The 25042-nt window shown below is 42.4% G+C and overlaps 1 protein-coding gene across 5 annotated transcripts in view; it reads right to left on the bottom strand.

Moving 5' to 3' along the window:
• Nucleotides 1-25042, bottom strand: part of MICU2 (mitochondrial calcium uptake 2) — a 382386-nt gene that overhangs the window by 332994 nt on the left and 24350 nt on the right. The window contains exon 1 of one of the 5 annotated variants that reach the window (XM_075592258.1): nt 22296-22618. The exons of 3 other annotated variants lie outside the window; for them this stretch is intronic. In XM_075592258.1, the coding sequence (XP_075448373.1) occupies nt 22296-22607 (312 nt within the window). In that variant the 5' untranslated portion in view covers nt 22608-22618. Of the gene's footprint in view, nt 1-22295; nt 22619-25042 lie in introns of those variants that run through there. One more of the 5 variants, XM_075592257.1, reaches the window with a different exon arrangement.

Genomic DNA, 25042 nt, shown 5'->3' with positions numbered 1-25042 from the left:
AAGGAGCTTTCAAAAGAACTATTTATCCCACGGGCAGTACTAAGGACTCGGGCCATCCCTTAAGGTTGGAAGAAAGGAAATTTCACCAGCAACAAAGGAAAGGGTGCTTTACAGTAAGGGCAGTTAAAATGTGGAATTCATTACCCATGGAGACTGTGATGGCAGATACAATAGATTTGTTCAAAAAAAGGTTGGACATCTTTTTAGATGGGAAAGGTATACAGGGATATACCAAATAAGTATACATGGGAAGGATGTTGATCCAGGGATTAATCCGATTGCCAATTCTTGGAGGAGTCAGGAAGGAATTAATTTTTCCCTTTAATGGGGTTTTGTGTTTGCCTTCCTCTGGATCAATAAGTAAGTATAGATATAGGATAAAGTATCTGTTGTCTAAATTTAGCATAGGTTGAACTTGATGGACCTATGTCTTTTTTCAACCTCATCTACTATGTAACTATTATAATTAATCTGTTTGATAATTCAAACATTCAGTCATGACCAGCACAACTGGGGCTTCTGCTTAGTTCCATTCAACAGATATCTGTTGGCATTTTTTGGCTGTAAAGTGAACTGACTGTTCGAAAGGAGAAAAAAAGTAGTGTATGCAGCAAGTACTGAAAAATCAATCGTCTTGTGCATCTTAAGGGTCGTATAATTTGTATTAAAAATAGTCATTTTGAATGCCTCTAGAATATATTGAATATAAAAACATTAATTTTAAATAATCTCAGTGCAAACGAACTTGACCACACAATGATTCAATGTCTGCAAAGTGTAATTGTAAAACTCATTTGTATACAAGTGTTGGTATAGGTAGTGTAAATGTTTTTTGTCCAAACGAAATGTTACACACACACACACACACACACACACACACACACACACACACACACACACACACACACACACACACACACGGGGGGGAGTAGTGCTAACAGTGTGTTTTGGTGCGTTCTAGAATAGTGCAATAAAAAGATATTTGTGTTGTGTAAATATGTGGTGGTATTAGAAAAAATTACAATGGAATATAATCATATATATAACACAGTAAGTCATATATGAATAACACAAACAAATAAATTAAATAAAACAGTGTCCAATATAAAAATAAAAATAGAACAGACCAGTCCAATGAAAAAGATGAAAACAAGTCCAGAAAAATGTATTCCAGTCACTGTATGGGGAGGCAGGCTTCCATATGATCTAGCCAGATCAAGGAATCTACAAGAACAAAAGAAAAAGGAGCGCCAGCTCCATAGCATAATACTGTATTTAAAAGATACAAATTTATTCAAATGCAAGAGAGGCCGCCAGGACATGCACTCACTTCAAATTCGTAAAAACATTCATAGGAGACAATCTGTATATATCCAGGAACCATGGAAGGGGGAGGTGCAGCCAGTGTGATGGAAACAGTAATACTGATAATAAGGGTGTGCAGGCAGATACTTAACAGTAGGGAATGTCGACAGATGAGAGGAGGGGAGAGATGATGTTCTCCACTTCAGTGGTGGTGCAACTGTATCCACAGGATCATCACTCGTTGCACTTGGAAAGGTCTCTCAACATCACAGCAGGAATATCCAATCTGTGTATCCATATGTAGGAGCGTCGCCCCAGCAGTATAGTAGAAATTACCTCTCTCCTCTCACTCTGTTCCAGCCAAAATCGCCAGCTCTAACCCACGTGTAGCTGCTACAATGTCCTCACACACACACTTCCTGGTTTGCGGATGACGTCAGTGCGTTGAGAGTCCTTTCCAAGTGAAACGAGTGATGATCCTTTGGATACAGCTGCACCACCACTGAAGTGGAGAACATCATCTCTCCCCTCCTCATCTGTGGACATTCCATACTGTTAAGTATCTGCCTGCACACCCTTGTTATCAGTATTACTGTTTCTATCACACTGGCTGCACCTCCCCCTTCCATGGTTCCTGGATATATACAGATTGTCTCATATGAATGTTTTTACCAATTTGAAGTGAGTGCATGTCCTTGCGGCCTCTCTTGCATTTGAATACATTTGTATCTTTTCAATACGGTATTATGCTATGGAGCTTCTTTTTCTTTTGTGTGTGTATATGTGTATATGCAGTGTTCGACAAACCTATACATTTGCTCACCCCGGGCGAGTGGATTTAACCCCCGGGCGAGTAAATATTGGCCCAAGCAGCACACGTTTGGTACTAGGTGGCGAGTAGATTTTTTTGTGTGGCGAGTAGATTTTTGGGTGATTTGTCAACGTGTGTGTGTGTGTGTGTGTGTGTGTGTGTGTGTGTGTGTGTGTGTGTGTGTGTGTGTGTGTGTGTGTGTGTGTGTGTGTGTGTGTGTGTGTGTGTGTGTGTGTGTGTGTATGTATATATATATATATATATATATATATATATATATATATATATATATATATATACAGTGCTCGACAAACCCGGTCGCCCACTCGCCAGGCGCGAACGGAAATTGGCCCGTGGCCAGCTACTTTTTCCCCCTGCTCTGCGCAAATTTTAAAAAAAATTAAAAAAAAAAATAACAAAAAAAATATCCTCCTGGCTGATTGGCCAATTGGTCGTGACGCGGAATGGAGCCCTTCTCTGCAGGGGTAATGGCTTCTCCTCGCGTGCGCGGTCCGTCTCCGTCTCCTGCCCGCGCTTCCCTCCTCATCCCCTCCAGTCTCCGCTCCTGTCGGGCAAGAGATGACAGCAGGGGATTTCTCCCCCCATCTCCCCCCCCCCTGCCCCGCTTGCCCTCCGGTTCTGCTCCTGTCCCTGTGGCTGCTAGCGCAGGGCAGGAGATGACAGCGGGCGATGTTCCCCCGTCCCGGTTGCCCTACGGTCCCCGCTTTCCCCCAGTGCCAGTGGCTGCTCCCGATGCCAGCAGGGGTGTTCCCCTCGGTCCCCGTGGCTGTCTCCGCTTCCCCACCCCCCCACAAATTTAAAAAAATAAATAAATAACAAAAAAAAATATCCTCCTGGCTGATTGGCCGTGACGCGGTCGTGACGCGGAATGGAGCCCTTCTCTGCAGGGGTAAGTAATGGCTGCTCCTCGCGTGCGCGGTCCCTGTCTCCTGCTCGCGCTTCCCCTCATCCCCTCAGTCTCCGCTCCTGTCCCCGTGGCTGCTCGCGTAGGGCAGGAGATGACGGCAGGAGATGACGGCAGGAGATGACGGCAGGGGATTTCCCCCCCACCCACTCCCCCGTCCCGCTTGCACTCCGGTTCCGCTCCTGTCCCCGTGGCTGCTCGCGCGGGGCAGGGGATTTCCCCCCCTGTCCCGCTTGCCCTCCGGTTCCGCTCCTGTGGCTGCATCCGCTACCCCCCCCCCCCCTACACAGAGAGGTGTGTGTATGTGAGTGTGTGTGTGTATGTATGAGAGAGAGTGGTGTGTGTGTGTATGTGTGTATGTGTGTATGTGTGTATGTGTGAGAGTGTGAGTGTGAGTGTGTGAGTGTGAGTGTGTGTGTGTAAGAGAGAGAGAGAGAGAGAGAGAGAGAGAGAACGTGTAGGACACCAAAGGTACCCCCCCACCCAGTCAGTCATCCCCCCACCCCACCCAGTCAGTCATCCCCCCACCCCACCCAGTCAGTCATCCCCCCACCCCACCCAGTCAGTCATCCCCCCACCCAGTCAGTCATCAACCCCATCCCACCCAGTCAGTCATCCCCCCCACCCCACCCAGTCAGTCATACTCCCCCCCACCCAGTCAGTCATACTCCCCCCCACCCAGTCAGTCATACCCCCCCAGTCAGTCATACCCCCCCACCCAGTAAGTCATACCCCCCCCCACCCAGTCAGTCATACCCCCTCAGTCAGTCATACCCCCCCACCCAGTCAGTCATACCCCCCCACCCAGTCAGTCATACCCCCCCACCCAGTCAGTCATACCCCCCCAGCCAGTCAAACATACCCCCCCACCCAGTCAGTCATACCCCCTCCCCCACCCAGTCAGTCATACCCCCTCCCCCACCCAGTCATACCCCCTCCACCCAGTCATACACCCCCACCCAGTCAGTCATACCCCCCACCCAGTCATACCCCCTCCACCCAGTCAGTCATACCCCCCCACCCAGTCAGTCAGTCATACCCCCCCACCCAGTCAGTCAGTCATACCCCCCCACCCAGTCAGTCACCCCCCCACCCAGTCAGTCATCCCACCCCCCTGCCCAGTCACCCCACCCAGTCAGACAGTTAGTAATCCCCACCCAGTCAGTCAGTAATCCCCACCCAATCACCCACCCAGTCACCCCACCCAATCACCCACCCAGTCACCCCACCCAATCACCCACCCAGTCACCCCACCCAATCACCCACCCAGTCACCCCACCCAATCACCCACCCAGTCTCCCCATCACCCCACCGAGTCTCCCCATCACCCCACCCAGTCACCCTCTCTCCGTCTCTCGCCCTCTCTCTCGCCCTCTCTCTCGCCCTCTCTCTCGCCCTCTCTCTCGCCCTCTCTCCGTCTCTCTCTCGCCCTCTCTCCGTCTCTCTCTCGCCCTCTCTCCGTCTCTCTCTCGCCCTCTCTCCGTCTCTCTCTCGCCCTCTCTCCGTCTCTCTCTCGCCCTCTCTCCGTCTCTCTCTCGCCCTCTCTCCGTCTCTCTCTCGCCCTCTCTCCGTCTCTCTCTCGCCCTCTCTCCGTCTCTCTCTCGCGCTCTCTCCGTCTCTCTCTCGCCCTCTCTCTCTCTCGCCCTCTCTCTCTCTCGCCCTCTCTCTGTCTCGCCCTCTCTCTGTCTCGCCCTCTCTCTGTCTCGCCCTCTCTCTGTCTCGCCCTCTCTCTGTCTCGCCCTCTCTCTGTCTCGCCCTCTCTCTGTCTCGCCCTCTCTCTGTCTCGCCCTCTCTCTGTCTCGCCCTCTCTCTGTCTCGCCCTCTCTCTGTCTCGCCCTCTCTCTGTCTCGCCCTCTCTCTGTCTCACCCTCTCTCTGTCTCACCCTCTCTCTGTCTCACAATCTGGATCTGGATATTTTATTTACCCTGTATATCTTAACTGCCCTATACTACACCGAAATAACCTATACTGCTTTCTTCCAGATCTGACTCAAGCTTCACACAGAAGACATTGGAATCCCCAGTAACCTAGAAGACAGGTAGGGAACACATCCCCTCCAATGTATAACATTGTGGGAATGAGGTACCTGGACATTGAGGGTCTGCGGATCAGGTAAGATCCCAGGTGGGATTGCGGCTTTAAACATTCTGAAGCGGGGGCATCCAGGCACTAGTTAAGGGGTGCAGGAAACTAGTCATTCACATCTGGCTTTTTTTTCTAGATTCAACATTTATACACACACACACACATACAACACACAAAACAAGGACTAATTGTAGTATAATGTAATACAATAAATAAACTTATGTCAAAAACGAATGTTCTTACTAGAAATTTATTAAATTTATTTCATTTATGGTTTTTTTTAAATGCGGGGCTGGGGGCGGGATTAGAGGCGGGGTTGGGGGCGGGACTAGAGGCGGGGTTGGGGTGGGACTAGGTGGCGAGTAGATTTTTTGGTTCGGCGAGTAGATTTTTGGGTGATTTGTCAAGCACTGTATATATATATATATATATATATATATATATATATATATATATATATATATATATATATATATATATATATATATATATATTATTCTTTAACTTAATTTCAGATACCAGAAATGGTTTATGAAATACAGAAATAGAACAATTGCTTCTTGTTCTGCAGATTTATAATCCCTGCATCAAAAAGAGAAGAAGTCCCAGATAAGAAGATCAACGCGAGGCAGATTTTCAAAAGAATAAGAAGTTGCTACCAAACAGAGTTCTTCCAAATGATACAACATGTTATGATGGAATGAACCACTTTCCAGAACACATCGACACGCCAAATCCCCCTATCTGCAGTGCTTCTGAATGCATGGGACGGACATGTACAGTAGTTCTTGAAAAGAGCCTAAAAATGCTCCACTTTGTTTCCTCAAGACAGAAATTGTTTTAAAATAAATTTCATTTGAAGTAATGGACAATGATGTAATGTAATAAAGCAGTTTGTTTGGAAATGTGTTTTTGCCTGTTGCGTCACAACTAACATAATTGTGGAAATGGTTTTGGCCATTGAATCACAACTAATCAACTTGATGCATGCGTATGTATATATATATACAGATGTAACTTTGAAGTTTCATTATTTAATGAGTAGCTTCAATAAATTCAGTGAATAGCTTTCCAAACTTAGGCTTGAATAACTTTCTAAAACTAGGTAGGCCTGAATAACTTTCCAAATTTAGGAGTGAAAGCCATACTCCTAGGGATAATAATACGCTGTGGAACATGCATTACTTTTTTTTCTACTTCACAATGAAGTATTTGATCATGAACAAAAGAAACTGGATATAATCAGGGATGATGCAAGACTAACAACACTTTTTTCAGGGTCTTAAAAACATATTGTCTTGTTAAATTGAGAGAAGTTTGAGGCTAACGCACATGGAAATCCAACCTCAAAGATATTCCGCGAGGCTTAACCTCTTAAGTGCATCAATGCATTAAAAGCACTCAGCATAGAAGGGGTTACAAAAAAAAGTACTAAACAATGGTAATATAAGTAGGAGATGTCAAAAAGAAAGAAAGTGCTGTTAAAACTAGTGTGCCGATTCCCTGCTGTGCAACAATAAAGGTGCTAGTCTACCTTTCCAGCTTTACTGGAGACTTCTAGTAAACAGCTGTCAACAAGCCTATGCATGACTGCAGTCAAATTACAAATAGTAAGGGAATAGGTTTTTGAACTCGGTGCCAGAAAAATATCGTGTATCTAATGCATGAAAGAATCACAGACCTCTAGACTGCTATTATTTTATTAGCCATACCACTTACATTTTGATCTCTCCCGGTAAATTTGTTTGAACTCACCTGACAAAGGTACCTTACAGGACCAATTATAACTCCCAATACATTATGCTTTGGAGAACACATTTTGTTGCATTTTTTTTTCTCTGAAATGGTGCAACTTGTTGATATATTTTGATAGCTACATTTAAAAAAAAGTTACATCTGCTACAATAAAGGTTAAACCCTTAACGATTAAACAAGATAAATGTGAAGAAGTAAAACTCAGCCTTCTCCAACTGTTGCTAAAAGAGCTTGAAAAAGTATTGCAGTCATGATTTTTATGGTCTTTAAACCCAAAGGGGTTTAAGGCCAAAAATGTTTGTCCAGGGATCTCTCCTTTTCTCTCTCTACACACTATCACTTGGTGATCTCATCAACTCTTTTAGCCTCAGGTATCATCTCAATGCAGATCCCCTGAGGAAGTGTGCGCAAGCGCACGAAACGCGTAGGGTGTTTTCACAATTGTTTGGACTTCTTGACGAAGAGGAACGTTGTGGCTTTGGCTCTGAGACATCGGAGATATCGGAGCAGTGGAAGGAAGGATCTTTGTCTAGCAGTCCCACCTACTAGTGACGGAGCATCCGGTGACGTCATTTCCGGTTGGAGCGCCACGGAGGCACGGAACACGGAGAAGCACGCCGGTCTACTGCACGATCCAGTCAGAGGAGGATTCATTCCATCCCTAACTCATTAACCATCGCCTATTATCAGCAGCCATCCTGTGAGTAGCGCTCCGGCTTTACCCCACCGGATTGGCAAGCTCCGAGTTTTTTCGTCCATCCCTTTTATATTATTTTAGAGTTGTATTAAACTAACCTTTTATTTTCAGCCTTGCTTTTGTGTTTGAGGTTAGTCCTGTTTGTTTTGTATTGTTCTGTAGGTTTGTGTTAACATAATTCATGTTAGCCGTGTTGCACTATATTTTCTTTTTCTCGTTTCATATTACACTTCACACGGATGAAGCCATATCTGACTACTTAAAGATTGAGGAAACTGCTAAGTCACCTCCTTGGACACTCACCCTCCTTTCTGGAATTCCCAGGACTATCATCCATTTGGACTTTCAAGGCGCAGGTACCCCTTTTTGTCTCCTATCTCAATGCAGATGATATGCAAATATATCTATTCACCTACCCTCACTGCTGCAATCCAGTCACAAGTCTCAGATTGTCCCATGGCTATATAATTGTGGGTGGCGCTCCACCGCCTTAACCTTAATATGTCTCAAACTAAGTTCCTCATATTTCCCCCTAAATCTGCCTAATATTCCCTTTCTTCATGACAGTAAATAGTACTACCAACTGTCCCGTCACCAAACAATGTTGCCTAGAAGTAACATTTGACTCATCCCTCCCTTTCTCCATTCACATTCACGGCTAAAATTTGTCGTTTCTTCCTCTGTAAAATTGCCAAGTTCCGCACTGCCAATCTACTGCTAAAACGCTAATGCCTACCCATATCCTCTCCCGTCTGGATTATTGCAACATACTGCTAACAGGTCTCACAACATTCTCCTTTGCAATTTATCCAAAATTCTGCTGCTAAAATAATTCCACTTTCTCCCAAAACAGTCTCTGCTCATCTCCTCAAATCCCTAACCTGGCTTCCCATCAAATTCATATCACCTACAAAGTTCTCCTCCATGCCTTCAAGGCTCTCCACACATCTGCTCCTTCCTACATATCAGCTTTGATCTCTCGTTATGCCCCTGCTCGTCTCCTGCACTCTACCCATAACTATCTCCTCTCCACCTCTTTCACCTCTACTGCTCTTTGTCGCCTAAAACACTTTTCTCTCACTGCCCCCAAACTCTGTATACACCAAGCACCTTCTCTCCCCACCTTTTAGACAAACTTTAAAACTCACCTCTTAAATTAAGTATATCAAAAGCCTAGACCCATGGCTGCTGTCCCACACCCACAGTCTCTCCTACCAACCACTGTGGTCAAGCACAGCCATCTACTGCACTTATTCCCTCACCTGCTGTCTCTGCAAGTCTCCCAACATTCCACTTAGATTGTACGCTCTCCGGGGCAGGGATTTCCTTTCCTATTGTCTGACTGTGTTGCATGTATTGCTTATAATTCCCTGTACTGTTTTTTTGTCTCTTTTGTAAAGCGCTACAGAGGACACTATATAAATTAAGATATACATACTGATGCAGCGGCCGTTATTCGAACACTTCACGCGTCATGTACATCGGAATCCAGATTTGAAACCGCGGGATGAATTCCAGCCTCCCCGCACTAAGATGCGAGCGCAGCGAGTGCAGAAAAACGAATTTTAGTGTTCTGGCTATTAAAAACATGAAATTCACATAGTAGCACAGTACTGTACAAATTACAATTCATCCATTTTATTGCAAACGAAGAAACAGAATCCATGAAATTCAAACAAAACATCCGCGATAAGCACGGGTGCCTGGGGCGATTGGCAGCGTTCATGCAGCGTGGGGAACAGCAGAGAACTCAAAATCGGCGCCGAGATGTGTTTGAATAATGGCCGCTGCATCAGTACATACTGATCACACAAAGATACGGCACGCTAGCATTATTGAACACTGTTTCTCTTGACAAAATTGCATTCAGAAATGATTTAATGTTTCTGCCCAAATACTAGCATTGCAGTTGTTGTAATTTCGCCTAATGTAAGATAAAGAGTGAGTAAAACATACATTTTGTAGCTCTCATATTCTCTTAGCTGCACTATTTGTAGAAGGTGCCAGTCTCATGCTTTGAATAGTGCCAGCTACTGTACATGCAGGTGTCATGGATTGTATGGTATGCTAAATGTCCATTCCCATAAACCTAAGTATAGAAGAAAAATCTCTGTAAACCAAACTATTTACCAATATACTGTAGAGATGAACAAAGAGCAATCAGGGCACTCACATGCTGTCCACAGTAGAGTAAAGATGGGGTAGCCAGGTAATTCAGGAACAAAAAAGCCTTTATTTAAACATACAAAAAGGTGTTCAGTAGGGAACAGTCCTCCCTAGTACCTCTCACACTGCCCTTATATGCTGTGTCTATTGGCATGATCCAACCCCAGTTCTCACGGAGCGTAGCTACAACACTGCAATCCCAAAGATATACATCTCATGGACGGAGTATATATCCTCCCCCTGCACCCTGATCCACATCAAGCTAGCAAGCTTATGATCACGCATTCCAGAGCGCAAGATGGCGCCTTTTTACATTTACATTTACCAATATTGACTAACAAAACTATTGTACTCAGCTACTTTAATCCCAGTTCACGGGGGAAAATAAGAGAGAAACCCGGGAGTTGAGATGGACACCTTACGATTCACCTCTTCCCATTATTGGAACGTCAGAGCTCGCGAATGGAATGGAAGGAGTTCTCTTCCATTCAGATCACCACACAGAGCTCCGCGGGCGCTTACCTGAACCGCTAGGTCCTCCAGAGCAAATCCATGATCCCCCGACCAAAATATATTGTAAATGCTTGATGTATGTGCTCTGTAATACTCTGCTTTACAGCCCAAGATAATTACTTGGAATTACAGTAAGTGTACACACAGCTACCTGGTATGGTTTTTCATATGTGTAGATTATTGCACACTTATTTGGAACTGGCGAATAAGTAAACAGTGGTCTGCAAAAAAAAAAAAAAAAAAAAACTAAATATATTTTCTACCCTATTCACCTTATCTTGACCGTGCCTAAATTACCTGGCACATCTCTATAGAAAATAGCAATCAAATTACTACCCACTAATTCAATCCATTTTGCTTGAAACAATCTTTTACATTTTTTCTAGGTATTTTTTCTAACATCAAAAGATCAAACAGGGAAGATTAGAAGCTGTTGGATGCCACTCCCATCATATCAGCTAGCAATGTCCATTTTTCATTGTGATTTCAAAGTCCAGGAAGAAACTTTATAATCAACGTAATTACAAACTTGGAGGAATACCAGACTTCAGAAGGAGCTGAGCGCAATGTGCTGCGCACACACGAATATCCTAGATGTGCTGCAGGCTGAAGTATGATTATAAGGCTTTACATTTATTTAAAGGTGTATTTCCTCTTACAAGTTTGCCCCAGTTTCATTGCCAGTGGTGATACCAACAAATGAGTTATACGACACCAAGGAATATGTAATTGAGTGTAGTAAGATTGTGAAATCTTACCAATTCCCATTATATGTATATTGCGCACAGGAAATCCATTACAGCTATCACAGCCCGAGACGTGTCAATTACTGCATTTAAAGCACACGTGAAGAAAAGACCTGCGAGGTGTTTAAAGCGCTCTACGCATAATTACTGTACATCTCTATTAAAAGCTGTTGGTTTATTAAAAATGATCACACAACGTATGATGAGTAGATACTTCTCCAGGACCAATATAGCTAAGCACAACAAATATATTCGGAAAGTCCTATTCGCTGCAAACTTTTGTCGCCAACTAAGATGTTGCGGAAATACCCACTTCAATTTGCTTATAGCAAGATCTGAGAAAGTAATTCCATTAAAACTCATGGCAGTTTACCACAAACAGGGCTATTTACCACAAACTGAGGATGTTCATGACAAAAGAACTGTCTTACTGGGTTTACAAAAAGTGGCTACTAAATTAACTACAGTAAATTAATTGTCTTTATTAAAAATATATAATCATCCTTAAAACAAAAAATTGACTTTGTTGCTTAATAGTTTTCACTGGAAAGATCATAAAGGTAAAACATAATAATCAATTGTTTCTTCCAGACTTGGCCTATTCCCCACACACAAAGTATAGGGCAAGCTTTGGTCAACATACATCACTCAAAGCAAGGGAGCCAAGAGAAGCCAGACCCTGCCCCAGCTCCACGATTTCTTCATTTATAAAGTCAATCATTTACACTCCGCATGTATTTAAAAATAGTTTAAGTCCATTGATATAAATAAGATATTGATGGTCAAAGCAAAAGCCACTATTAAAGTTGCTGTCCATCTTGCTTTTATTATTTGGCAATATGCTTAAATGCAGTGGCAGCTTTTCTTAGGTTTGCTTAAACTGTAGTGATGTCTGACCCACAAAAAGGCTCACACTTTTTCCCTCCCACTTTTAAATGGTTAAAAGCTCACTCCATTTCACCTCCACACTCATGGGAACCTGCAAACAGTTTGATTGCGACAAATCTAATACAGAGTGCTTTTCCTGGTAATGTACAGGTTAATAAGAGCTTCAATCAGACTTAGAACTATGCAACTAATTTTGACAGATTTATTAGAAATCATTCTTCCTGGTAATGTACATGTTATTAAGAATCTATTTTAGTGTTAGGACCCTTGAGATGTGGTCTGCCTTGGAGGGGCTCAAGGGCTTACAACACTTTGGCCAAAGAGTTAAACTAAAAGACCATTTTATTAAAAATATATCTATATCGTCACTGTACCGTGTATCTGTGTTAATGGATGTAGCACTGAGCTCTGTCTGTGTTTCATGTTCTGTCTCTGGTTTTAAATATATATTGCCATGCTCAGTGGCACTCCTCTGACACGTATACGTATATATACGTATACGTATATATACGTATACCACACTTAAGGTTATGGTGGGTAAAAAAAGTGACTAAAACCCTCCACAGTAACGCATAAAGCAACTGTAAATATTCCTGTATATTCATTTGCATGTCTTAGACAGGTCTGCAACCCTGTCTTTCACCATTATCACCCAGCACACAGCACTTCCACTGCAGCAAGGGTACCTGGACATTGAGGGACTGCGGATCAGGTAAGATCCCAGGTGGGATTGCTGCTTTAGATATTGTGAAGCGGGGGCATCCAGACACTGGTTAAGGGGTTCAGGAAACTAGTCATTCACACCTGGCTTTTAATTCTAGATCCGACATTTACACACACACACGTAACAAGGACTAATTGTAGTATAATGTAATACAATAAATACATTTGTCAAAAACTAATGTTGTTCTGACTAGGAATTTATTAAATGTATTTTATTTATATATTTTATTTTAAAGCGGGGTTGGGGGCGGGACTAGGGGCGGGGTTGGGATTGGGGGCGGGACTAGGTGGCGAGTAGATTTTTTGGTTGGGCGAGTAGATTTTTGGGTGATTTGTCGAACACTGTAATATATATATATACACATATATATATACATATATATATATATATATATATATATATATATACACACATATATATATATATATACACACACACACACATATATACATATACATATATATAGATAGAGGTATCAGTACCGTGTTAGCCGAGCTTCAATAATCAAAAAATAAATAGATGATACCGTTCTGTGGCTAACGAAATGCTTTTATTTGTGCGAGCTTTCTATATATACATATATACACACACACACACACATACACACACACACATTTATATTACACACATACACATATATGTTATTTTGGGGGTTCAATATGAGCTTTTTGGGGTTCTGTACGTTCCACAAAAAGGCTCCGACAAGAAACAATGTTTGGGATCAACAGAAAGTTTCCTAGACAAGGAATATAACGAAAAACTATTTACTAAATGTAAAAGCTCTTCTTGCAACAAAAACAAGAAATACTGTACTAATTGTAAAGGACAAAAAAAACCAAACAAACAGTTATTATAATTTGCTGGTGTAATTTCACTAGCAAACGTAATATATTGAAAGTAGTATCACATACATGAAGTCACATCCTTCCAGGTCCCTTCTAACACCATTAATTTCTTTAAAAATGTAGGAGTCTGTAGCAAAGCACATTTTAGGCATAAATAGCATTGTTTTAATTTTGAAACTCTGTGTCAAAGTGTATCAGGCCAGGGTTTGCCAAATATCTATATATATATATATATATATATATATATATATATATATATATATAAAAAACTAAAAAAACACACACACACACAACAACTTAGGTGCCAGCCCATATTTTTAGTCACCAGAGCTTAGTAAAAAGGAAGGGAAATAAAAAGTGGAGATGGGGTGTGGTGGTCGGCACAGATTAGCAATTAAAAAAAGCTGAGAACACTTGCATGGACTTATATAAAGCTATATTTATTATTAAAAAATGGTCGATGTTTTGGTCTCAAGAGAAAAGTCCTGGTTGGGAGGAAACAGCGACCATGTTATAATAATAAATATACCTTTATACAAGTCCATGCGAGTGCTCTCAATTTTTCTTATTGATATGCCACATAGACTGCTTTATCTATATCCTTGTGTGCACCTGTGGCAGTAATTCCAATCTCGTGAGAGCGCCTTCCTTTTTATATCTGTCACGGCATCCCCACCTATGTGTGTCAGTGTGACTCACAGATACTCACATGATCTGTGACACAGACATAACACAAGCAAACTCTTCCCCGCCCCTCCATGCCACAAGTTAAGCTGCACTGGGAGCAGGGGGTTGGGATAGTGTTGGGCAACATACCGATATTTAGTAAAATCGCGATAATCTCCCGGAGTGCCAATATGGGAGATTACCTGTTACCACGATATTACGGGATGTCAGAGGTACACCATGAAGCGGTCGCTGTACTGTCTCGCTCTGTCTCTCCCTTCCTGTTTCTGAATGCACACACAAAAGGGAGGCAGAGGAGCTTCAAGCAGCATGGGGAAAGAGCATGTGAGATCAGCGTGCTGCAGCAGGAAAAGGTAGGAACTCCTCTCCTCCCTTTTGTCAAGTCCTCCACCTTCCCCCTGGACACTTAACCCCTTCCCTGTCCTCCCCTGGGAGCACTTGACCCCTCCCTCTGGGGCACTTAACCCCTTCCTCTATCCACCAGGGGCTAAGGTGGCCAACTGGTAGATCCAATAAGTCTCTCTTTTACATAGCAGCTTGAAACGGTCACCTCCTAGAGACAAAGGTGAAATATACTCCAGACCCATAACTTTTAGTGTTATAGGGTCCCTATTATGGATAGAATCAAAGTGTCTATAAATTCTATGGCTTGTAAGACCGTTAACTATATTTCTTCGGTGCTCTAGAAAGCGGGTGCTAAGCGGACGTATGGTGCGACCAACATATTGTTGGCCACAACCACAAGTCAGTAGATATATAGTAAACATACTTAGACAGTTTATATCTCCTATAACCCTATGTACACTACCCTTAGAGAAGGAAACACAATTATCAGAGGTTGTTCAATGCCTACAAGTAATGCAGTATATCTACTGACTTGTGGTTGTGGCTAACAATATGTTGGTTGCACCACATGTCCGCTTAGCACCTGCTTTCTAGAGCTACCAGCCATAGTATTTATCTCCTTGATAAAGCACCCATGTGGTGCAAAACACTTAGGAGAGCCTATGCCTCCTTTTTTATCCATGTAAGAATAAAGGCATGTTTGTACTGATCAGGATCCTGTCTCCTAGAGCTGTGCGCTGCCTCTACCTCTTCTGTAATTGGAATTTTCACTATCGGCTGAACACGCAGTGGCACTGCCCCTCAGTGGCAATCACTTCAGTGGATGTGGCAGATTCAAAAGTGAGTAAAACATTATTTTTATGTGGTGGGTGTCTTGCTGAAGAATACATTTTGAACCAGCATCTGTGGTTGCAGAGTTGAGGATTTGGCAAGAATTCACACTGCTGCACGTCATTGGTCATTTCGAAAGAAAGTGCAAGACCATCAAATATGCCACATTATAAGTCACTTATTTACTGCACCCACTACCAGAAGATAGGGGGCAACTCATTAACACTTTCAAAGTAACTCTTGCAATGTGAATAGCTTTAGCACAATTGTTCCTTAGTGCACTTGAGCACCCATACAAAAACGTTACTGTTTTAATACTATATGTCATTTGACATGTAAATGATATATAGAGTTCTAGCCAAACTTCTGCTATTTCTAAACTGGGCATTGAACTCACTAATCATCCGAATCTGCTGATGGTCCCAAATGTTCACAAAAAGCTAGAAAACAAAGACACCAGCGAATCATAGTTAGTTCTCAAATTATTTAATCAATCAGTTATCTTCACATACACAATGAATGGTCCTGTAATCCTACCAATTAAACGTCGCGAGTTGTGACATTTCATCAATCATGGATTTGCAAGGCAGCAAACAATGTCAAAATACTTACCATTCAATTGCTTTTTAATGTGAATGTCAAGCATGTGTTGCAGATGCATCTAGTGTGTAAGGAAAAACCAATGACAGTTCTATTGAAGATTCAATTAGTTATTTAATAAAACAATACTACGCATCTGCTGTACACATTAAGGCACGAGGGCATAGCAAAGCTCATTTTTGCACAACAGGTTACTAAATAAAACACATTTAATTATGACAAATCTGTATGTCTAATAACAGTTAGGCAAAGGCAGAAAAAAAAACATGGTAAAAATTATCATTGGTTGGATATATTTACCATTGTTCATTTATGGCTTGAAATATCAAAAAAGGTTTGAGATATTTGATGGAGCGTCAAAAATATACATACATATCTTTTTGTTTAAAACAGCTATGCTCTAAAGAAAAATGAACAAATAAAAGAACAGATATTTTTATGCTCTGAATGCTCGAGAAGGACGCCTCACATCTAACTCCCCGGAGGCTCTAGGTTCCTTCACAATCTTACCTCGAAATGACCAATGGGGTCAAGTTGAAACCAACCTCACGTCAGAGCAACATTTCCTCCAGGAGAATGGATACAAATTGCATTGTAAACATTAAACTTTATGAGGAAAGACCAGGATGCGGGTCAAAGGAGGTTGTACGCTGAATATTTATATATTGTTTTCTTCTCTTCTCAATATGCACTGCCTACAGAAATGTCATTTCGGTTATGAAGCAACCATAATGTTATATTTCTATGAACAAACGATAAAATGTTCAATTCCACAGGCCTTTCACTTCTTGTGCCGTCATGTGCATCAGCCAATATTGTAATCACAACCTTAAGGACACAGAAGCAGCCTAGGAAAATAAATAGCAGAAGAAAAATAAACAAATTCAGATTAACCACAAAAAAACAAAATAGTGATAGGTAAAAGGCATGACGTAGTGACAAAGGTGTTCAGTGTGACAAACTTGTTTTATAATCCTGAGCCTCAGTCACCCAACATTACAAAGTACAGTAAGCTCTTCAGGGCAGGGATTCATTACACCTATATTTTATTATGTTCAGTTACGTATGTAGTAGCGTTATGTAATAAAATAGATCACCAGTTACCAGCTCCTCAGAACTGAGGTCACATATATTACTTGTCTGACTGACCACCTGTGCCAGATAGAGGAAACGTAATGAGTTCACACAGGACACAACCATGAGGAAAAAAGGTTTCAGACTAGTCAATGCAAATGTATTTTTGCCTCCAGCACTGAGGGTTAACATGAGTAATTTGCGAATTGACACAAATAATATATTACCAAAATCCAAGCCCACTGCCAGTCAGTCATGCTCGATGCGCTTTCTGTCTTAAGATTTTCAAATGACACCCTTCCAAATGAGAAAGGAGTGCATATGAAAGTGTGAAAAGTGCAGAAAAGAGGAGTTTGATATTAACTTACTGACAGTAAGCTTGAAAACTGGTATAAAAGAGGAGCTATTCGCTGTATTCCAAGCTGATGCTTGTTCATGGCAAAGAGGACTAAATTAAGGCTCATATGGGGAGAGAATGGGGAATGGTTGGAAAAGGAATTCTTGAAGAATGAAAAAAACAGAGATATAGGAAATCGAGGGTTGCAGACACTAGAACAAATGAGCTGGTTTGCCATGAACGCAATACTGCTACCTCAGTCCCGTTCCCCCCTCACCCCTCCTGGTCTGGTTGCTGCACCAAGACCCTCCGATTTTTAAAATGTAGGTCTTCGCTGAAAAGGCTTGGAGGCCCCCGAGGAAACTTTTGCCCCACCGGATGAAAACTGGAAAAGGGTCTGCCTGTGAAAATGCCTACCCGGCCTATAAGTACATAGTTACATAGTAGATGAGGTTGAAAAAAGACATAGGTCCATCAAGTACAACATATGCTAAATTTAGACAACAAATACTTTATCCTATATCTATACTTACTTATTCATCCAGAGGAAGGCAAACAAAAACCCCATTAAGGGGAAAAATTAATTCCTTCCTGACTCCAAGAATTAGCAATCGGATTAATCCCTGGATCAACATCCATCCCATGTATACTTATTAGGTATATCCCTGTATACCTTTCCCATCTAAAAAGATGACAAACTTTTTTTTGAACAAATCTATTGTATCTGCCATCACAGTCTCCATGGGTAATGAATTCCACATTTTAACTGCCCTTACTGTAAAGAACCCTTTCCTTTGTTGCTGGTGAAATTTCCTTTCCTCCAACCTTAAGGGATGGCCCCGAGTCCTTAGTACTGCCCATGGGATGAATAGTTCTTTTGAAAGCTCCTTGTATTGTCCCCGAATATATTTGTATATAGTTATCATATCCCCTCTTAGACGCCTCTTTTCTAATGTAAATAAATCTAATTTAGCTAGCCTCTCCTCATAAGTTAGAATGTCCATCCCCTTTATTAATTTGGTGGCTCTTCTCTGCACTCTCTCTAGTTCCATAATGTATTTTCTTAGGATTGGTGCCCAAAATTGAACTCCATATTCAAGATGTGGTCTTACTAGTGCTTTGTAAAGGGGCATAATTATGTTTACTTCCCTTCCATCCATTGCCTGTTTGATGCAAGATAAGATCTTGTTTGCCTTTGCAGCTACTGCATGACATTGGGCACTATTGCTAAGCCTGCAGTCTACAAGTCTACAAGCACTCCTAAATCCTTCTCCATCAAGGATTCCCCCAATATATATCTCCATTTAATTTGTAAGTCGCCTTTTTATTCTTGCATCCCAAATGCATAACCTTACATTTATCTGTATTAAACCTCATTTGCCATTTACCTGACCATGTTTCCAGTCTCTCCAAGTCCTTCTGAAGAGAAATTACATCCTGCTCTGATTCTATTACCTTACACAATTTAGTATCATCAGCAAAGATGGAGACTTTGCTCTCGATCCCAACCTCAATGTCATTAATAAACAAGTTAAAAAGCAGGGGTCCCAATACCGATCCCTGAGGTACTCCACTCACAACTTTAGTCCAACCTGAAAAAGTTCAATTTATGACAACCCTCTGTTGTCTGTCCTTTAACCAGTTTTCAATCCAGGTGCATATTTTTTTTACTGAGTCCAATTTGCTTTATTTTGCACACTAACCTCATGTGGAACCGTATCAAAAGCCTTTGCAAAATCTATGTAGACCACATCAACTGCATTACCCTTGTCTAAACTCCTACTTACCTCCTCAAAGAAACAAATAAGGTTAGTCTGGCAAGATCTATCCTTCATAAATCCATGCTGACTATTACTAATAATTTTGTTTTCCATTAGGTATTTCTGAATATTATCCCGTATTAAACCTTCAAGTAGTTTCCCTACTATTGAAGTCAGGCTTACAGGTCTGTAATTTCCCGGTTGTGATCTAGCTCCCTTTTTAAATATAGGCACCACATCTGCTTTATGCCAATCTTGTGGTACTGAGCCTGTGGAAATGGAGTCCTTGAATATTAAATGTAAGGGTTTGGCTATTACTGAGCTTAACTCCCTGAGAACTCTTGGATGTATGCCATCGGGGCCAGGTGCCTTATTTACTTTAATTTTTTCAAGTCGCTTATGAACTTCTTCCTCAGTTAACCAATTGTTCATTAATATGGAGGTTGTGGCTTCCTCCTGCGGCACTACTACAGGCATACCCCGCATTAACGTACGCAATGGGACCGGAGCATGTATGTAAAGTGAAAATGTACTTAAAGTGAAGCACTCCCTTTTCCCCACTTATCGATGCATGTACTGTACTGCAGTCGTCATATACATGCATAACTGATGTAAATAACGCATTTGTAACAGGCTCTATAGTCTCCCCGCTTGCGCACAGCTTCGGTACAGGTAGGGAGACAGTATTGCTGTTCAGGACGTGCTGACAGGCGCATGCGTGAGCTGCCGTTTTCCTATTGAGCGATATGTACTTACTCGCGAGTGTACTTAAAGTGAGTGTCCTTCAACCGGGGTATGCCTGTATTGAACTTGATTCTTCCCTGGTAAACACAGAGGCAAAGAATTTGTTTAATACCTCAGCTTTTTCCTTATCTCCAATAATCTGCCTAAGGTCTTTGTTGAACCCAAGAAATCTATTTTTTGATAATTTATTTACCGGCTCCTTGAGAAAGCGCTATAACAGTGTGAAACGCGTGGGAGGAGAATTTTGTTTGTTTTGTCCCCAGTATGTCATTTTTAATTATGTAGTTTAATAATTTTTCTTTTATTTTTGTTCCAAACCCGGCGAGTAGCAAGTGCTTGGGCGTGTTAGAGTTGTCAACCAATCTTTCACAGCGTTCTTGAATCTGCCTTCCGATTGGATGAACCCGCAGCAGCAGGGCAGGACTGGAATCTGCTCTATCGTCGGTATACAGCTTGGGGGAAACAGCATGTGACACTCCGGATACGGTGCGTTATTTTTTGGACCGGAACGACAAGAAGATTGCACTACCGAGCAGGACCATAGAGGTAATTTATTATTATTTACCCCTTGTGTGGTCATTCCTGCCAGCAGTCGTTATAGAGCAAGACAGCTCTATTAGTTTCCATTGAAGTCCACACGCATTGTCACACAATCATCAGCTGTTTCCTCACACCACATACTCCTGCACATGAAGGCTGCTGATAACACGCCATCAAATATTTTATATATTGCTATACACAGTTATAATCCCTCTCTTGTTTGCTGGGATTTGAGGTGTCTTCAGAGCTGCGAATGGTGTATATATTTTTTCTAAGTTTACAAAAATAGGACCACCTACACATTTCGCACTTTATCAAGGTGGATAAGGCTGAGTTTATGGTGGCGACGTCGCTACGTGTGCACGTCTGGCACTCTTCAATGGTTGGCTATTGCAGGTAGCCGAGTGCCTGCTGCTCCTGGCAGCGATATAGCATGTCGACACTGCTGCATTTTGGTCAGACAAATAAATTTGTCTTTTCAGGCTGCAGTCGCGTGACGTCAGCGTCGCGTGAGCTGGTTCACCCAATGAGGGCGAACCAGCTTCGTGACGCCCCGCATCACTGCCAGCACTATGAGCAGGAATTGCTTCTGCTTCAACCGCGCGGCAAGGTAAGAATTTGTACTCTCGCAAGCAAGCAGAGTGTATGAGCTTAGCCTAATACTGCACCTTGATAAAGCCGAACAGCCCAAAACTCGTAGGTGGTCCTATTTTTGGACCTGTCCTATGACCTAATAAATGTCTATTGGTATATATTGATATATGGTAGTCACCCTTTCTCTACTTTACTGATTTGTGGTGCACCACACCCTCTCTCCAATTTTGCTGCTATCATCTAATTTGCGGATCTGCACACTGGACGATACACCCCCAGACGAATGAAAACTTCTACAAACCTCCTTAGCAAATACAGCAAGTGAGTGTTTGGCTTTTTACAATACATTTAAAGGGCTATGTGAATAATCAGAATACAGAGTGGAAGAAATATTTGATGCCATTTTTTCCTGGCTTCTGTCTATTTCTAAAATTGAAGGAACCAGGTACGCGCCATCTCCTTAACCCTCCTGAAACCAGCCACTATTATATATTTATCAATGCATGATTATCCAGTGGGAGACCTCCTATTTTTGTCCTAATATGAAGAGAAATTTTTATGTTTTGTATACTCTAGAGCAGGAGTGCGCAAGATTTTTGGGGGGGGATGCGGCACTTACAGAGGCCCCGCGCTTTTCCCAAGGCATTTAAATTAAATACCGGGAACCGCACGAAGCCTCTAAGTATCTCTTACCTTGACTCAGCCGACGCGTTTCTATGGTGACAAGGCTTCAAATTACGCAGTGGGGTCACGTGACGTCACATGACCCGTGGCGTCATTTGACGCCGGGTCACCACAGCAATGTGGTGTCAAATGACGCCGGGGTCATGTGACCCCCACAGCGTCAATTGACTCTGTTGCGCGCCCCCCCCCCCCCTTCCTACAGAGGCAGTGCTGGCAGGGGGGCGCAGTACCAAAAGATTGCGCACCCCTGCTCTAGAGCACCATCTTCTTCTATGGACTATTTAATCTTTTTCATAGCGCAGGGAAGCTCTATTCAGAGAAGTTTGTGAGCAAGATCTCTTAACTGCTTCTGAGCACACTTGTTCAAAAGTGTGGACAAGCGACTCCATCCAAAACTCCGCCATTTGAGAAGGGGCCTCCTCTGCGCAATTTTCTTAATGCATTCATAGCAAAGCTTTTTAGTATATGCATGGAGTAATACTTCTTCAGGTGCACAAAGTCTATGCGTCTGTTTTGAAGTAGCTTTCTTCGGTCTATCTTCCTCTCTGAGGTCAGGTAAGGGATCTGCTTTAGCGTCCAGCATAAGCTCTGGGGAAGCAGGGGAAGACTGTGCCAAAATACACACAAAGAGCACTGACCTGATTTCCCTTCAAACCTTTGAAGATTTCCGACACAGCTGTGAAATCATCAGGGTTCCCTTCTGCTTGAAAACAATATATAGTAGCCACGCACCTCGGCATTTCTGACTCCATGCTGGCAGTCCTCCTGAAACTCGGCCTCTCCCGATGGCCCCAGACAAACCCCGGTGACCACCGGTGCATGCTGCTTGGTGGCTCCTGGAGGCAAAGTGTAGGCGAAAGCCCTCCCTCGTTACGGTCCACGCACCTAGGGAGCTCCGGGTCCCTGGAAGGTCCTCTCGGGGGAAAAGGGAGATCCCTGCACAGCAGCATTCTGGCAGTCCGAATCTGTGCGGGAGGGAGCGGGGGAAGGGGGGAAAGGCGTTCATTGACCCCCTCTGGTCGGCACTCTGTCAGCCCAAACAACCATCTTCCTATCATATCCAATAGACAAGAAACTTGTGTTGGGAAGAAAGAGGAGGAGGAGTTATATATCCCCCAAAACCGGTTTCTTTTTTTGTCTTATCCCTATGAGAGGAAGAGAGTTAACACACTAGTAGCTGATGCTGAGTGGGACACAGAGGACATTTTAGTTACTTACATGTATAACATTTTATTAAGAAACAATAACACACCCGCTCATAGAAAATACTATTTATGGGGTTTGAGAAAATAAGTGTGCCGAGTTGTTCTATATTCTGACAGGGGAGATGTGAACATATTTTTGCAGTCCTAAACATACATGAGGGAAGTTATAAATTTGCGGTCATTAGTACTGAATTATTAGGCAGTTTTAAAGAGGAAAAAAAGGCAGCCATTTTAAAAGGCGCTACAAAACATATCGATCCTTAAAATTAAAAAACAACATCAGATAGCCATTATGTCAGTTAATATTACTAACTTTTAAGACCATTTGAAACGGTTATAAAAATGTGCTTCTTTTCAAACACAAAATTAACTGTAGTCAGTCTGTAGCAAATTTTAAGTACAGTATGCATGTTCTTCAGTCTATTTACTCAAACTGTTTTGTGGAACATATCTATATACAGTATCAGATAGCACGTCCATCTTAAATTGCTTTGGACACAATAAGAAATGGAAATAGTGTTTCACTGAACCAACACTCCCTATGGTTCAGAAAACAAATCTGTAGAGGAGTGTGGGGACCGAGCACACAAAGAATTTTTACAAAGTACAATGATATTTGGATCAAAATATTTGTATATAATAATAATAGCATGTTCTTGTATAGCGCAGCTAGTTTTACGTAGCGCTTTACAGAGACACTTTGCAGGCACAGGTCCCTACCCCGTGGAGCTTACAATCTTTGTTTTTGATGCTTGAGGCACAGGGAGATACAGAGACTGGCCCAAGGTCACAAGGAGCCGACACTGGGAATTGAACAAGGTTCCCCTGCTTCAAACTCCGTGCCAGTCAGTGTCTTTACTCACTGAGCCACTCCTATATTCTAAGAAGCGCGTATACAAAACTGTACAATAAGTGCAAATCTTAGAGGTTTAGTCAAACACATCTAGGAAGTTTGAGAGAAGGGCACAAAGATCCCTAGTGTGCAATGGTCAAGATTTCAAATGCCACTGCACAAAAATCAAACTAAACACGGGGTGTATGTATGCAAGGTACTGAGGTTGGTTTGAAGCCTACTGATGGGCACAAAGTCAGTGTCAATGATACAAGCCAAAGCTACAAGTGGAATATAGGTGAAAAGATGTTTAAAACAATATATCAGACACAAATTTCTAAAGTGGAACAGATGCAATGAAAAAACCTCTCTGACAAAGTTCTGATATGCAGGACTAATCCAGATGAGCAAAGTCATGTAATATAAATCCACCAGCTAATATATTGTAGTGTAGGGGGGCAAACGTTTTCGGGCTGGTTTTTAGCTCTTCTTCTGACCCATTGGCAATCATGGAGACAGAACAAGGGTACTTCCCTCAGTAAGTCAGTTCCTGTATAGTGTCTATAGGCTTTAAGGAAGTTAGATGTTCCCCTCAAGTGTTCTGTTGCTCTGTGTTCCGTGCAGGTCGCTGACTGCGACTCCTAATGCAGAGAGCTCAGAAAGCTATTTTATAGGCAGCACCTCAGTGACAGTGTGTGTCTGCATACCAATGGAAGCCCCATCCAGACATGTTGCTATAGTGATGCAACACAGACCAAAGCAAGTGCTGCTGCGAGTAATGCAATTTGTAGGTCCCCTCTGGGCAGTAAGGGGTAACAGCAGGGAGACTTGCAAGTCTCGCTGGTGTCTCAAGTGTCTGTGGTGTTGTATACATATAGAAGGAAAAGAGGAAAAAAATAGGTTACAAGCAAAGTAATCCTTGAACCATCCATGTTATATTCCCAACGTGAAATATAAAATTGAATACATGATCTGCATCCGATGTCTAGTTGTGATACTGGGATCATCTAGAGCTGTGTCCATCCTAGAAAAAAGATGACTAGGTATCCTCATCAAATGTTCAAAGTGTACTACTAATCAACGGTGCTCCTGTACTGTATGTCAAACACACAGGATGCCTGGAGGAAATCTACTGTATGTTAAACAAGGTGTATGGTCTATGCTATAAAAGACTTCAGGTGTATTTTAGTGTGGTTCATATTGATAACAGGAGGAAAACAGGATATAGAGGGATACTGAGGACATACAAACAACTCTACACTGGTAGGAATAGAGGTGGGGGATCCACAAATTGCGGATAAGGAACACAGCTATGGTCCATACTGTATATTGTTCCAGATGTAAGGGG

This window comes from Ascaphus truei, chromosome 3 (assembly GCF_040206685.1).
Source record: "Ascaphus truei isolate aAscTru1 chromosome 3, aAscTru1.hap1, whole genome shotgun sequence".
NCBI lineage: Eukaryota > Metazoa > Chordata > Amphibia > Anura > Ascaphidae > Ascaphus > Ascaphus truei.
The sequence above is the reverse complement of the archived record's forward strand: the minus strand, read 5'-3'. Positions and strand labels throughout refer to the sequence as shown.